Raw genomic sequence first — 16,713 nt, 5'->3', positions numbered from 1 at the left:
ATAAAGAGCCTATAACATTGGAGAAAAGGTCTATAGTATAGTTGGGGGATATAGATGAATTGGATGTGTATATTATATACATGTATTAGGGCAACAATAAGAAACAATATAGAGAGAGAAAAACAAAAGAGGTATTTGGCTAATTTATGTGTGTGACTATAGAGAGAGATAGGCTGTACATAAACAAGAGGTTGTTGTGTCCCTTTCTTTTGTGATTAATGAGTATCTGTTTTGTGTGCGAATCTCGTGTCTCGGTGTGTACATAATATAACTATATAGAGATAACAATTGTTTTATAAATTTCTCTTTCTGTTGGAGACGTGCATTTTTGTTGATGAGGTTCAATCCGTTACGCTTCGATGACGATAGCAGAGACTCGTCTGGCGTGTTTTATTATATTAGATGTATATAACAATGTACTCTATATAGCCAAAACAAAAAGAAGTAAAAAACAAGATTTTTTTGGGGGGGTTGTGCTTCATCTCCACCCCTCTTCACTGTGCGGTATATAGATATGGTTTAGCATATTATTTTGGTTGCTTCGTTCGTTTGATTCGCTCCATTAGTTCCACGAGGACTGTAGCGGACGCGCGGGAGGGGTCGGTCTATTGCCCATCAAAAAAACCTTCATATTTTACCCCCCATCTATAAATAAAGACGAACATCGATCTCGGTTTACTCGCATCATTGCCCTCCTATATATTAGCTACACGTTCATATCTAAAAAAACAGATCTATTATATACCTGTTGTATATATTACAGTATATATACCTGAAGAGCCTCTTTGAACTGTCAAACATCATTGAACGATCGCGCGTCTAAACGCAATCACCGAAAATAACAAACGAGAACATCACGTTCAGTAATGGCCTTCTTCTCTTTTGCAATGGATCTACTCTGTTGTGCTTCTCCAACTGAATTCTGGCATTTAAAAGATATAGACACGCGCGCAAACAGCGAAGCGCATATATATATAAACAGCAGCACTTCATATTATACGGCCGGCGTGCTCCTTTTTTTTTTTTTCTCTTTTGGGGGGGGGGGGTATATATAACCTATACTCTCGGTAAATGGCATGTTGCCACCGGGGCTGTTTTACTCGTTCCTGCTGTTGTCGACACTCTCAACATATACAGTAGATGTATTATAAGGACCTTGTTATGTAATATAGCGAGCAAGAGAAAGACCATATAGAATGAAACATTTCCTTGGCATTTCGGGTTGTTGTTTGCTGCTGCTGTTGTTGAGTCTCTCAAATATAACAATAAATCTTCTTTTAGTTAGTTTTTTTTTTTGGGGGGGGTTAGAACAGCACGCGACCAGAGTCTCATCATCTACTTGAAAATATATGGACGACGGAATGCCCATTATATTTTTGGAAAACAACAACAACAACAACAAATTTTAGGGGGGGGGGGAAACAGTCGCTCATTAGTTTCCAAATTGTTATTGTTTTTCCTTCTTCTTTTGTTTTTTTCAACGAGTGTTTATATATGTGTTTTATATATATAGGATACTGGTATATGGTGTACAGACGATGTTCTGCTCTGCCTAAATAGACGACGCAGACGTCAAACTCTTTGGCTTGGCCTCGGGGCACGTAAACCACTGGTTGCTGAAACTTAACAAAAGTCAAGTCATTTCACTTGATCTATTCAAACGTATATTTTTTGAATTTTTTTTTCGAAAGGCTATGTTACAAGAAGATGTGGCATTCAAGGAATTTCTTGTTGATAAGAGCCACGCCTTGTTTTCAGAATAAGGAACACATAGAACACGACGGACAGAGGCTGATGGCTGAACAGCATGATTATACGCTTAATGTTTATCTATTACCTTGATAATAGTCAGCCTCATTAACATGGCCACCATCTGCCCACTTGTCTGTATTATTTGTTGTATCTATTTATTTATCTAAAAATTATACTATAGACCCTATACACCATATGTGAGTTGAATCAATTCTATTATAAGATTTTGGTTGAAGAAATTGTATTTTTTACAACAATAGTTGCCGGGCAAGAAATCTCCAGGTCGACAATGAAATTAAAAAAAAAAAAAGATATTTTTAGAGGCTAAAGAGATATGGAAACAATTCGGACTCATTGCGCAGCAGCACGAAGGAAAACAAAAAAACGAACAAACAAAAACATTACAATTCATTTCAAATTGCAAACATATTTGTAAACAAGCTTCAATCATTCGTTTCGACAATAGAAATGAACTCGCACACGAAAGCCAAGAAAATAACGAGAAAAAAACAAATGATCTAATCAGCTCGATTTGGGATGATTTTTGATGTGTTTTGCGTCATTCTCATCATTTCCACATCACTCCTTTGAGGTTTGAGGTGACAAATGGGCACGAAAAATATCCTCGTTTTATTTATTTTATTTTTTAAATGAATAATATAAACTTTTGCCAGTTGCTGATGATGTGTGTATACAATGGCTGCTGCCTTTCACGTGTCTCTACATAATTCATTGATTTAGATTGGTTTTTGCCATGGCCAAGTCTCCCAACTCGCTCCTATATTATGTACATTCGTATATGTAATATAGTTTGGCGTTCAATTTGTTGTTGTTTTCCGGGAGGGGCAGATAACGAAAGAAAAGGTGGGAAAACAGACCGTGATGTGCAATGTGGTGATGATAAAACGGAAAAGCCCCCCCCCCCCTTCCCCCTTAAAAAAAATGATGAAATTGACGTACATCACGCACATGAAACAAACAGCGCATCAGTTTTCATGCGGTTATGCAACAAACACAGCACGATATATGTATATATATAGCCAAAACAAAATGTCTATTAGCTCTTAAATTTTTGTCTTCTATTTATATCGATTGACGTCTGTCTTTTTCGTATAAAAGAGAGAGGCATAAAAATCCAAAATAGGACAGACATTTGTCCTTTGTTTTGTTTTTCTTTTTGGTTCGTTTTTGCGCGAGAGGGTATATATGGTTCACAAAAGGTATATACGAATTATTCTATATGTAAGATGGGAGAAATTAGGAACATGTGAACTGGGAGATGGTCGCAATCCATCAACGTGACCTATATCGACTTGACAAAATCAATTGGAAACCCTAAAGAAAAATGTAAAAAATCGCATTTGATTCGGCCAATCAAATCACTCAAAAATAAAGTTTTACATATTCTAAATCGTTTCGTCCGATGTATCGATGGTATATGAAAACCCTGAACACACAGCAGACATTATACAATTTTATATTTGAAGCCCATTTGTATAATTTTATTTAAATTTTTTGTTTTATTTTATTTTATTTTTTGTTTAGAATGAAACAATAATCGAATTTTGTAAACTCTCTTCTTCTTCTTCTTCTTTTTTCTTTCTTGTTTTCGTGAAAAGGGAAATGAAAAATAACAAAAAAATTGTGCGCGGGTTTTTTTTTTGGGCCGTTTCGATCGGGAAAGGAGCGTCTGAAAATTGCCGAATCATTCGACGTCGTCCGTGTGTTATTTCGCTTGAATGAGATCTCCGACCTCGACGACCGCTCAGGTAAAAAGAAGGGGGGATGGGGGGGAGCCTCGAAAAAAAAAAAAATTTTCAAAATGTAGAAATTCAATGCAAAAGACCCGATAGAAAACGGGTTCAACATCATCGAAAGGAAGGAAATGATTGGGAAACGTAAAAGCTAAGAGAGACATGACGCGGGGATGATCGAATATTGGGCCTATTATTGTACAGAAACGATGGCGAGTGATGGGCACACACGCAGCGAACAATCAACAACAGGAAGGGGGTGGACATGTAAGACGGAGGCAGACACACACACACAAAAAACAGCACGTAATATGTGGCAATAATAAAAAAAAAAAGGATATTCATTTAGTTTTTTTGTTTGTTTTTTTTTTGTTTGGTTTTTTTTCATTTCAAATTTCAAATTGAAAAAGAAATCAGCGGATGGCAAGTCAAACGTTTTGGAATACGGCAGCAAAAATTCGCAAATCAAATAATAATAATGAAATAGAATCAAACAAATAAGGAACTAATCGTGATAGGTGATGTTGGTTAACACATTTGCACGAGTGTCTCTCGTTTTGCAGGAAAAAAAAAATGGCGCCCAACTGGGGAATTTGAAAAAAAAAAAAACAGACAAAAAATGTTCATTCATTGGGTGAAGTTCAATTACCGGCAACGCTGCTCTTGATATCACTGCGATTGTTAGCCGAGGAGGACGAAGCGCCCGATGCTAGTGCGGCTAATTTTTCCAGGTTCTCCAGGACTCCAGGTGAGGTAGCAGAAGAGGCACCTCCTAATTTAGCGGTGCTGGCAGCGTTGCCAGCTGCACCCAAGCCGTGCTGGTGATGATGCTGAAGGTGTTGCTGCTGCTGGAAATGAGCAGCCATGCTGGACATCAGCTGATTGTAGGCCAACGCCATCGAGGCCGCCTCACCGGCCGATGCGGCTGCGCCTCCTCCGGCCGCCAAGTTGCTACTCCTCACACTGTTATAGGGCGACGTGTTATTAGATGGCGCGCAAGTCAACGGTGCGTTAGCCATCCCTGGTGCCGGATTGGCCGGCGCCACTCCGCCGGCCGCGTACCGGTAGACACCGGTCGTAGGCCTACCGTAAGGTGAACCGGTCACGGCGTCCAGGTAAGGTGAAGACGGTGGCAATCGCGGCGAGAACAATTTCCCACCACCTTTGCAACAACAACAACGTGTTAAACAAAACGTTTCAAATTCAAATTCAAATTTAAAAAAAACACGCGAGAATTGAACCAACCTGGGCCAGTGGTGTTGCTGGTGTTGTTGTTGTTGTTGGGAGGCATGAAACTACTGTGCGGCGATCGGAGACCAAAGGCCTGCGACAGCGGGCCGAAAGGTAAAGGGAAAACGGCGGCGGCTGCGACGGCCGCCGCGGCCGCCGCTTGCTGTTGATGCTGCTGCATCAGCGCCGCCGCCGCCGTGTGATGAGGAGAGCCGCCGGTGGCCGTGGCTGCTGCCGCTTGATGACTAGGCTGACTGCCGGCCATGTCGGCCAGTGACCAGATCTTCGGTTTGCTATTGGTCGACGTCGTCGTCGAAGAGGAGGAACTGTGCGCCACGCCCGTCGACGTCAAATGATGCGCCAGGTGATGCGGATGGTGTTCGGCCGGCGGCGACAGACAGGCCGAATCGCCGCCCGAACTCAACAGATCCAGCTCTTCTTCGTCGCTGTCCAACATGACGTCGATGTTGTCCTCGCTGTCGCGATGGTGACGCTGATTGTGCAATCGATGCAATTGCTGGTGGTGGTGGTGGTGGAGGTGGTGGTGGTGGTCATCCATCACGTGACCCGATCCGGCTGACGGCAGGCCGTTCCACGACCGATGGTGAGCCGCGTTGCTCTCCACCGAATTCAAAACTGCCTCCCGTCCGTCTGCACAAATGTATTTATATATAACACAAGGCCCGGCAATTGATTAAAAGAGATCATCTCAAACCCGTGATTAATGATGACGCCTATAGTCTATAGTCTCTAATAGATGTTTTAACACACAAGTCATCAATTCCTAATTAGGACTTTGCCTCTCATTTTCTATTATGTCTATAGGCTCTCTATATGCTATATATACAGATAGGCCTTTCTCTCCCTTTTTCAAACTACATTAGACAGGTTTATATATCAACGAAATCATATGATATAATCGTGCGTGACGGAGCGGAATGGAGTGTCTGCTAGTGGCCCCCCCCCCCTTCCCCCTATACTAGATCGATGATAATATTTTTATTATTTTCTTGCGTCTGTTTGATGGAGGAAGCGCATCGTCATCCGAATTTGACCATGTCAAAACAGCAAATGAAAAACAAAAGCTGTGGGAAAAAGAATTCGATGATAGTCATCCGGCCCCCTGTCCGATTTTGCTGGAATCCCCTCCAAAAGAGAAACAAGCGATTACACACGGAATTCGCTACGGGGGGACGAACCATCAATGAGCACAGCAGGTTCTTGTTTTTCTTTTTCTGTTTTATTTTTAATAGTCTATCATCTATATCGGAAATAATAAATAAATGAAATATTAATGATGCGCGTTCTTTTAAAAAAATATAAATCTATATTTAATAATAATAATTTTTAAAAAACTACAGGAGTTGGGGGTTGAAGCTCAGCTTGAAAACGATGTGAATCAAAGTTGATTTCGCATCGTGATCTTTGATAAATAATGAAAACGATGTCGGCCATTGATGGGGTCTCGGCCAACGGTTCGATTTCGAACTGAGCCCAATGAAAAATGAGTTTCGAAAAAGAGTCGGTGACATGTCGAGCTTATCGTATAAAACGACGATAGTTCAAAAACCAAAAACTTGTTTATCATCTTTGAAAAAGAAAAAAAAAACAAAAACAAGAGAATAAGATTTGAAAAGGTGAGCAACGGTTGATCCTTGTACTCGATCGTCAGTGTATACCATGTACGACATCAGCTATGGAATGGGAGACCTTGTGACTTTTGCACAGTTGTTGTATACACAATCGAGAGACGTTGTAGGCTAATGTATAAGAACGTGGTCAACAACAACTGGAGGCATTTAAAAATAAAAAGCTGATAACACAGCCCACCCCGAAAGCGGATCAAAGGCGAAACTTATCGGACTCGTGTCAGTCAATTGTCTGCGCGATGACGAGCATTGATATAGTCCATCAACTTGTGTTAACTCAATAAACAAATGGCCAGTGTCTTTTGTCCTCGAATCGCCGCCCTAATATACGTCGCAGCCCCAAATAGTTTGCAGCGTTTTAAATAATAGATGTATGATGATGTAAGAAACTGACCTGAAGACGGCCGTTTGTGGTGATCTTTCGAAGGTTCGGCGTCGCTGCTATCGCCGTCGTCGTCGTCATCGCCGTCGTCGTTGCGGTTCTTCGGCTCCCACGTCATCTTGTTCTCCTTCTTGAGCCGGCGGCGCGCGTTGGCGAACCAGGTCGACACCTGCGTCAGCGTCATCTTGGTGATGATGGCCAACATGATCTTCTCGCCTTTGGTCGGGTACGGGTTCTTCTTGTGCTCAGACAGCCAAGCTTTCAGCGTCGCCGTCGTTTCGCGCGTGGCGTTCTTCCTGCGCGAACCGTTCAGATCCATTCCGTACCTAATCAATTCGGGTTGATTATACGATCATTTCCTGTTTTTTTTGTTTAATATAATAGCGAGGGGAAGCAAGTGGGGTGGGAGGGAAAGAAAATGTCGAGTGGTTCTCGCATGAAAGCGCATCAGCATCATCGAAAGACGAAGCTTATCAGCCAGTCTGACTGTGTGTCTTTCATATAGCTATGTACACGTCTGTTTAGTTTGGGTTCTTTTATTTGAAGAGACAGCTCTCGTATATATGTAGGGGAAAAGCAACTAACTCGACGACAACAGCCTTTTTTTTTTTCCTTGTCTATACCTAAACACACAGACACAAGCACCGTTGCCGTGTGTAATGTAATACGCTGTATACGAAATTCCTCCGTTTTCCGTTTGTTTTCTTTCGCGGTTTCACAAAGATATTGCCCTCGACAGGCCACTCTGTCGGCTTTTTTTTTTTTCTTTTCTTTTGCTCGAGTCGAACAAGACGACACGTTTACACGATTTCGATATATTTTTATGTGTTATTTTAGTTTTTTCGTGGGCAGTCTTTTATGAAAATGTCTATACAGGGCCTGCTAGAAAGGTCGTGTTTGAACGCCATTGTGTCTATACGGCCTTTCTCAAATGTGTCTACACACACAACTGGCCTTTGGGAGGGATATGCTTATTCAATATTTGACCGTAATAATATTGAGATTCTCTTATTTCCAATGTGCACAGGCAAAACTCATTTGCCGACAGGGACCCCATCTCGGCCAAAGACATTTGGCATGGCGTGTCTTTTTCTTTTTCCTCCCCGCATTCGTTTCTTTTCCTATTTTTTTTTTTCGAAAAACAAAAAAGTTGAAAGTTTGAACAACAACAGTTTTCAAGAAGGCAGGGGGGGGGGGAGAGAGATATTGTTAAAAGGACGGAGAGATGATGATGACGGCCGTCAGACACACACACACAAGAGACGGGGGCGTGCTGGACACCCTGTGCTCGTCGTTGCAGACAAGTTGTCCAGCACGCAATGCCGTGCTGCTCCTGTTCGAGATCTTTGACTGCGATCCGACAACCCGCAACTGGCCACCACCCCTTGTCCACCATTTTTTTTTTCATAAAATGCTGTTGCATTTCGAGAAACTTTCGATGCAAAGTTGCGTGTTTGGTGTTCAACACGGTCATCCCCCTCTGTGTGAACGATGATTTCACGAAAGAAACAACGGACTGCACTTTGTTGTTGGATGTTTTTATTGTGCGCTTCCTTCTGTCTGACCCATTCGCACATCGCTGTGAGCGTCGACGACAATCAACGAATCAAACAAGGGACCCAGTAGAATTGGCGGAACGGCACGCGTGCGCTCTGGTCATCCGCAATTCGGGGGGAATGAATTTTTAATGATTCTATCAAATTTCGTGTGTTGTGAAAACATAAAACAAAAAATTTGATATACACACAGAACGGTGTCTGTGTGTGTCAATTGGCAATGGATAGAACAACAGCAAACCCATCAAGGTCTTTCTATTATATCAAATAAAATTCTAGATACCCTGTTGATTTTGATCCATTTTCTTTTGTTTTTTCTCAGTATTATAGACATTGTGCCTTTGCGTGACGAAGAAAACAAAAAAAGTGGGGGAGGAGGAGAGCCCCCTTTTTTCTTTTTTGTTGTTGTGGCCATTAGGGCTTTTGTTTTCTAGCGTGTTTTTTTTATTTTGTCGTGTTATTATTGTGTGGCTCTTTTTCAGGTTTCGTGTCGTCGTGATGGCAGAAGGGAAAGGAAGGCCGTCATCAACCGCAGCAAGCGATGCGCGCAAGAGTACTCGTTAAATGGCCATCGTCGTCGCTGAGGAAAACAACTGCCATGTATAAGAAAGAGGTGGGAGAGGGTAAAGGAGAAAGACGACGGGGGTCCCAACGATGTGGCCCCCACAAAACACAGCAGTCCGCAAGGAAGGAACAACAACAACAACAACAACACGTAGATTATAGACAAAGGCAAGAAAAAGACGAACCCAACAATCAGACAAACATCGTGGAAAATTGAAGAGGGAAAAAATGGTGGTGGTGGGCTGGGTGGGTAAGGGGGTTTGAAATGTGAAGTCCCCCACCACAAATGCATATAAGGTGTGCTGCTGTGTGTGATGCTATTACACACAGGTATACGTATAGGATATATCGTATATATCTATTATATCCGGAACGATCATCAAGTCCACCATGTTTGATTGCTATACAGTCTCTGCTACATATCCCTCACTTCCCTCAGGCTATACCAAATCCCTATTTACTCCGTATGTATTAGGTCATACATTTTGTAGGGACCCAATTTTTTTTAATTTTGAAACTAAAACAATTCAAAGTCTATACATCTAATGTCTTTTAATATTAGTTCAAGACATTCGTTTGAAAAATGAAAAGAAAACTTACCCGCCGAAGGGATAGGCAGACATGGCCGGATCGTAAGGATAATACATTGACGGATAAGGCCATCCAGCGGCAGCTGCGGCGGCGGCGGCCGCCCCGTTGAACGCCAGTGCGGAATCTTTGAGGTCGTGACCCGCGTTCTATTAAAAAAAAAATTGATAAATAAATTATAATTGGCATTTATATAAATCACGGTAGTTTATAGATAAATTAGAATCAATTTCGAAAGAGATAGAACTCGTGTCCGTTAAGCGAAAAAAAAAAAAAAAAGATGGCGGCGTGGGATATGGGCGGGGACACCTTTAATAAGGTCGCATGTACACAACGCAGATACGGGCAGCCCGATCCAGTTTTAGCTGGTGGTGATGTAAATATATATATCACATTTTACAATTCCGCGTGTTTCTTCCAAGTTTGTGTTTCGCCTTTATGGCGATTTCTTTCGCTTGTGTGTATTCCGTCACTGTCGAACGTGACAATGAAAACGACGATGAAAAAAACAAACGAAAAAAAATGAATAGAAAAATCTGAAGCAAAATCAACGTGGCACAATCGGCGCCAGCCAGTCGCCATTTGTCTCGACGACATTATACATTTTCTAAAGGGTTTCTTGTGATAGTCACAGTCTGCGTGCTGAGCCTTTTTAACAAGTTTCCTATATACACATACGTGTGGCCTAATCAAAGTCCCGAACGCAATTTATAAGAAAACAAGACACACACACACACACCAAGGCTGACGAAATGGCCACACCGCATCCCTGTGATGCAGTATATGAAATGTAATAGCATCATATACACAGAGCCTATGTATAGTCTTATAGGCTTTTCAATCAGGCAAAACAAACGGACAGGTCGTCGATTTTCTTCTTCGTGTGCTTATCGCACGTTGACGAGAAGGGACATGCATTTCACGTTGGCTTTTTTTGTAGGTTATGTATTTCCCTTTTTTAAAGTTTTCTCCTCTCTCTTTTTCTCTCTGTTTCCAAAGGAAAACGAGGAAAAGGACGAGGCGGATAGAGACATTTTTCCGAGTCAATAATCTGAGCAAAGTTTGATTTCGTTTGACAAGGCGGCCGTCATATATAAGACGTTTAGAAAGAAGGATAAAAAATAAAAAGGAAGAAGAAAACGCTTGTGTTGGTTGACGAAACACACACTCGAAACGCGTCTTTCAAAAGCGAAAAATGCATGTGTTCCGTGGTCTATGTATACGACACACATCAGCAGCAGAGAATCATATTATCAGCAAATGGATAATATACAGAAAGGAAAAACGAAAGAACATGGGGAATGTAAAAACAACAATCGAGTCGAGCAAGAGACAAGAGAGCAAGTTTTTGGGCGCGGCGTTATTGATACGCGTGTGTGTGTACCACTATCGAAAGACTTTTTTTTTTATTATCTGCCGACTGGCAGGCCACACGCATCGAGAGAAAGAAAAAAATGGAACTTGTGCACACATAAACACATCTATATTATCGCTATATAGTATTTATATATATATCTATATAAGCTGCGAGATGAGCCATACAACTTGTATGTTTTTCAAGTCCTCTGCTGATGTGTCTAAATATCGGCGCTGTGCGCACTTTGTACCGGAGCTCAACACCCAGCTGATTGTTGAGTGATGCTTTAATTATCTTTTTTAAATTTTTAAATTTTAAACGAAGCGGGGAAACTTTGACTTTCGCCCAACTTTGATTGGCTGTGTATATACATCGGTGAAATCTCCATTCGATTTTTAGTTTTCCCAGTTAAACTGAACGAGTTGTCGGTTTTTAAAAAATAAAAAAAATGAAAGAAAAACGTGAAAAAAATAGAGGGTGGGGAGGGGAAGGAACAAAAGGCATAATTGACAATCATAATGATTGATAGACGGCCATATATAAGAAAAGAACTGACGAACAGACGACAAAAGCTGAAGAGCGTTTCTCGTTATATTCGACGATATATACAGCCGTTAGATATATATATAATATATAGATGCAGTCTTAAGACCGAATTCAAGCTGGGCCATAAAGACGAGGCAATACGTCAAAACACAAAAGAATAAGAAAGAAAGAATAAGAGATATAGGGTTGACTTGTACATATTATTCAAGGTGGTGATGGCCAAGGTTTCAAAAAAAAAAAACCGGACGAAGAGCAGACGGGCGTCTGTTGGACTAGACGTTTTCTTACCTTACCCTTCCCCTAGATTTTTAATGTTTTTTTTCTATGCCGTTACGTATAAAGCAAAAAAATATTTAATAAAAGGGGGGGGGGGAGCCATCATTCCCGGACCGACATTCCTGGCGTCTGTTCTAATAGAATTTTGTTTTGTTTTGTTTTTTTCTTAAATCGGATTTTCGATGCCATCTATCAAAAGCCAAATGTCATCAACATTTTTTTGTTTTTTTTTCATTTGATAATTCTTAACGTTTCAAAGAAATAAAAGGTGAATTTCAATAGAGATGAGAGAGGAACCATATAGAAATAAACATTTCAAAGAGGGGCTATTAGCGAATCTCGGGGATTCCATCTCGTCCGATTGGATCTTTGATGTGCTGTTCAGCGCAAAACAAGACGCAATCTGCTTTTAAAGAGTAGACATGTTGTCCCTTCTTCTTTTTTCGCTGCTGTCTTTCGATAAAGACGATAATATATGCAATAATCGTTTTTATTTATTTTTTTTTTTTTTGGGGGGGGGGGGTTGGGTTGTGTGCTGTGTCCATGTCTTGTCTGTTTTTCCACGGATTGCTGTTTCTTTTCACTTTGAGGCCATTGTTTTCTTGAAACAAGGTCCGTCACGGTTCAACGAGATCTTTCATATACAGAGAAAGAGAGGGGGGGGGGGTTTGGCTTTTTTTTTTTTGTTTTTGTGTCTTCTTTTTTTTTTCCCAATATAATCGTCAGTCAACAGAAGAACTTTGTGTGTTTGTGTGACAAACAGTGTGCCCATATAGTCAGAGATAATCCTCTTCAAAAGAAGACGCTGCTGCATGCTGCATAAGGAGATATATACTTTGAAAAAGACGAGGCCAAAGAAGAGATTGGCATCGACCACACGCAGGCACAAAAGTTAAAAGCAACCAGCGAAAAAAGTCCATCCAAAACTCTCTCTTTTTTTATAAAAAAAGGCCTCGCGGGCTCTTTTTTTTTTAAATATATAGCGGCCACAGAGTTGTGCTGCTGAATGACCTGATGGCCACACGTATGGTCAAACGACCCGTTATATATTTAAGCCGAATTTATTTTATTTTTTTAAATAGCAAATGGAGGACTTTTAAAATGTGGGGAAGGGGACACGTCGGATGGAAAAGACGAAGTTTTATTACGAGGAACTGAACTCTCTCTGCAATATATAGGAAATCGAACCAATATAAATGGTGGCTCGATTCAATGCAAAAACTTTTTTTCCTTTCGATTCTATACGAAGATGGATAGGAATCGGTTTTTTTTTTTGTGAAGACCTTTCCCATCCGGCAGCACAAAAAAAAAAACTATCAATCCCATCGATGTCGTTTGATCGTTCCTCGTGACCTTTTCAATAGATATAATATATACTCCCGGCCATCACCTAAAATGGGCCCGGCTGCTATGGAGAGTCCGCTAAGTTGTCTCCTTTTTTTTTTGGCCATTTAAAAAAGTAAAAAAAAAAAAAAAGGAAGGCGCGTCAAATCTCCTAACGGAAAGATCACCTTTCTCTCTCTCTCTCTCTCTTTTATATATACACGCATAGCTTGAATTTTGACATTCAATCGAGCCCCTCAGCAACAAGAAGCTGCGGGGAGCGTATATAGCCCCCAAGCCCCCCCCATTTCAGCAGCAAACCTGATGGATATATGTAAGATATATGTGAAAAGAGAAAGAAAAAAGGGGGGGGGGCAAGACACATATGGATTGATCTATACGTTTTTGAAGGTGATCGTTTCTCCATGCTAATCTGTCGCCGATGGCAGTCAACACAGAAGCCACAGCAGCAGTTGGAATCAATGGATATATAGACGTGCTGTGTGTTTATATTTAGGAGAGCCACCCACTGAGCTGATGGCCCAACGCAGAACATAGAAATTCCCTTTGCCGATAGCCCTTCACTATTTGATGGCTTTCACTCAGACTTAAAAAGCTGATGATTTGAGCAAAACAATCGTCAAATTGAAGGTTAAAATATTCAAAGATTCAAATCCCCCCGAAAAAGAAAAAAAAAGAATAATATTTTTCTTATATGTGTTGTGTGTAGACGAAAGTGTACCTCAAAGACGGGGTTTTGGCCGTCAAAACTTACAGCAGCTGCGTAAAATGATGATTGATCGGGGGTCAGGAAAGGTTGTTGCTGCTGCTGATGGGCGGCGGCAGCGGCAGCGGCGGCCGCTTGGTGATGGTGGACCAGGTCGTGCGCTTGTTGTTGTTGTTGCTGCTGTTGCTGATGGTGATGGTAAGGATGGTAAAGACTGAGGCCGAGGCCTAGGCCGACCGCCGATGTGGCGCCCGGTGATGATGTTGTCGTCGTCGTCGTGGCCATGCTGCTCAATCGAGGCAGACCCAACAACATGGCGGCTGTCGAGGCCGAAGAGGCCGAACCCGATTCCAATTGGCAAGCGCAAATCGGCTGACCTGTGCCATCGGTTTCATTTCATTTCAACAATTATATAGCAATTTCTAAATGTATACATCATATAGGTGGGATTTGTCTAGACTTGTCTGGACGCGCGCGTTTGTTACCTGTCAGCGGATCGGGCACTAACGGCCGGCTGCCATCGCAACAACATCCCGACGAGGGCGCAACTAGCGTCGGTGGTGTCCGGGGAGAAGACAAAATCAAGGGCGTCGTTGTTGAAATGGCCGCCGTTGCCGACGCCGAAGAAGAAGAGGAAGCCATCAGACGAAGACTTCTTTCGTTGCTCGCGCTACCAGTGCTGCTGCTGCTACTGCAACTGCCGCTACTCATTGCACCCTTCATAGCCAAATGGCCAAAAGATCAACGAAAAATGTGCGCGTTAAAATTCAAGTCAATAATGCGAATCATTCGTGACTGTTTTGATTATTTTTTGGCGCCTTATTATCAAGCGCAAGGGAGAGAGGGCAGGGGATAATAGGAAATGATATCAACTGCTGTACATATTATAGGCCAAAAACGATGATGAGGAAATAAACGTTTCTTGGCCACCCCCTTCATTTGCATATCTGTTTTTCTTTCTCCCCCAAAAAAAAAATGCGCACAATATAGTTTTTCTTATATATAGGATATATATTTGAATGAGCGCGTGTTTCGTTCACCTGGTGGCCCGGTGTTGAGCCGGCGGCAGAGTTCGTGCTGTTGGCCGGTGCAGCAGCGCTGCTGGTCGTCATTGTCGACGATGTTGTCGAACTGGTGCCGTTGTTGATCGCGTTGACCGTGCTGTGCTGTCCGAATTGCGCCATGGCACACGCCCCAACGCCCGCCCTGCTGCTGCCCACACTTTGATGTACGAAACAATTTCAGCACAAACAGTTCTTCTTCTTCACGCCAATAATCTATACACAGCAACACTTTGTTTGTTTTGTTTTGTTTTTTACCGACCTTCTCTCGTAGGCTAATATGGACGCCTATTTATGTTTTAATGCTTGAAATGAATCAAACGGGCTGACGTGTTTCTGGGTGAGAACAGACTTCCCCGGCTGCCCCGAAATCAAACGAGTTTTCCACTTGTTTCTTTTCACCCGTGCTGCTGTGTTTACAATCAGCTCAAATTGCACACCGTTAATCAGTTTGAGGGGGCAAAACGAGTTTCTTTTTATTGGTGGTTCGAGGCGCAATCCAAATGCAGATATAGGCGAACACCGAGAACACAGCATAAACACGCGTTTCTTAATACGGAGCTCTTAATTCGAACGTCTCTGTCAAATTGGTCGGCCTCATTTGCGACGCGCAAAACTGCGACACGGAACAGCGAACGAGTTCGCCGTTTCAGCCAAACTTTTGATACTTGGCGGAGGCGTGCCGAAATATTGGCCACTTTTATCGCACACGCGGCGATTGTTGATTTTTTATCTCAACCACTGACGAACGATCGGGAACCATCAAATGCGAGTCGCATCTGCCCCTCGATATAATATGCCGAGATGTTGTTTTCTCTCTTATTATTTATGATCGTGTTGTTCTTATTTGTCAAGTTGCCTCTTGGATGGCCGTCGGCCGTTTTAGTGTCGAACTAACGAGAGAGAGACTCGACTCTTCCTTGCGGCCAAATATGCAAAACAGGGTGCCTCGCGTTGTGTTAGTGCTGTATATATATGTATAGGTATATATAAAGAAGGGAAGCACCCACACACACACACACACACACACACGGCGTTTCTGATGTTGTTCTACGTATCGGGACGAAGAATAAAATAAAGAAAAAAGGGGGGCGCCTTGCCGATCGAACAAAATCTAAAGGAACGAAGAAGAAGGAGAAGAACAACAACACTCGAAGAGACACAGTGATTCACTAAACGGGCGTCCCGGCCTGTCGAACAAGACAACGAATGTATCTATTTTGTGCCGATCCTCGTTTGTTTTGTTTTTTTTTTCCTTCTAAAAACTGTCGACGAATGGGAGGGTCACTTGATTCACATCCGACAATGTCGTCACGACTGCACACATTCACTCAACTAAAAGAAGAAGAAGCAAACACGCAGCACACAAAACATTCACATAAAACGCACTGAAATGTTGTAATGAGGCCAGTTGAATATTTAAAAAAAAGAAAATTTCATTCGATAATTTTTTTTCTTCTTTTCTTTCACGTGTGTCTGCGTGTGTGTATGTGTAAGACGCGCCGGGGCGCTGCTCTGCTCTTTTTTTTTTTTCTTTTCTTTTTCGAGCTGCTGCTGCTGTCGATGTGATGTGGCGGCGCACTCACACGGCCAAGTGCTGGTGTGTGTGGTGTGGGCACCGCGTCCGAACGATCACTGTTCACTGTTGCACGACATAATTTTCTATGAAGGGTCCCAACCCTCCCCTCCTTCCCCTTCCTTCTCTTCTGCCACCCAATCCTCCCCAACCTCACTCAACCTCCCAAACCTCCCCTCGGTCCTTATAACGACTCCCACCACTTTTCCTCCTCCTTCCTCTGACACACACACACACACTAACTCACTATATATACGTGTGTGTGTGTGTATGCTATATACCACTATACCATACACTAGCCTACACACACACACACAGCATGCACACACTACATAATACATAGCCTACACACTGCTGTCCTTTTAGATTAGA

General features: G+C 42.2%; 1 protein-coding gene across 2 annotated transcripts; it reads right to left on the bottom strand.

Annotated features, from left to right (window-relative positions):
- Positions 1-1,976: 1,976 nt before the first annotated feature.
- On the bottom strand, positions 1,977-16,414 carry LOC116923246 (homeobox protein caupolican). 2 transcript variants are annotated; one of them, XM_032929715.2, is made up of 7 exons: positions 14,745-16,414; positions 14,190-14,421; positions 13,720-14,081; positions 9,488-9,624; positions 6,780-7,093; positions 4,752-5,387; positions 1,977-4,668 (listed from the first exon to the last, which is right to left on the bottom strand). In XM_032929715.2, exons 1-7 carry the CDS (start codon positions 14,886-14,888, stop codon positions 4,148-4,150), a joined length of 2,346 nt encoding a protein of 781 aa, XP_032785606.2. In that variant the 5' UTR covers positions 14,889-16,414; the 3' UTR covers positions 1,977-4,147. The 2 variants fall into 2 exon arrangements, with proteins under 2 accessions (XP_032785606.2, XP_032785607.2); XM_032929716.2 differs by having other exon boundaries at positions 13,753-14,081.
- Between the last annotated feature and the right edge of the window lie 299 nt (positions 16,415-16,713).

Source organism: Daphnia magna, linkage group LG5, assembly GCF_020631705.1.
Source record: "Daphnia magna isolate NIES linkage group LG5, ASM2063170v1.1, whole genome shotgun sequence".
NCBI classification, from domain to species: domain Eukaryota; kingdom Metazoa; phylum Arthropoda; class Branchiopoda; order Diplostraca; family Daphniidae; genus Daphnia; species Daphnia magna.
Note: the sequence above shows the minus strand (reverse complement) of the source record. Positions and strands in the feature narration are given on the sequence as shown.

Coding starts and splice junctions, on each gene's coding strand:
- LOC116923246 (XM_032929715.2), bottom strand. CDS start 14,888: ATGGCGCAATTCGGACAGCACAGCACGGTCAACGCGATCAACAACGGC. Junction 14,422..14,744: donor GCTCAACACCGGGCCACCAG/GTGAACGAAACA, acceptor TTGGCTATGAAG/GGTGCAATGAGTAGCGGCAG. Junction 9,625..13,719: donor GCCAAAACCCCGTCTTTGAG/GTACACTTTCGT, acceptor TTTTTTTAATAG/AACGCGGGTCACGACCTCAA.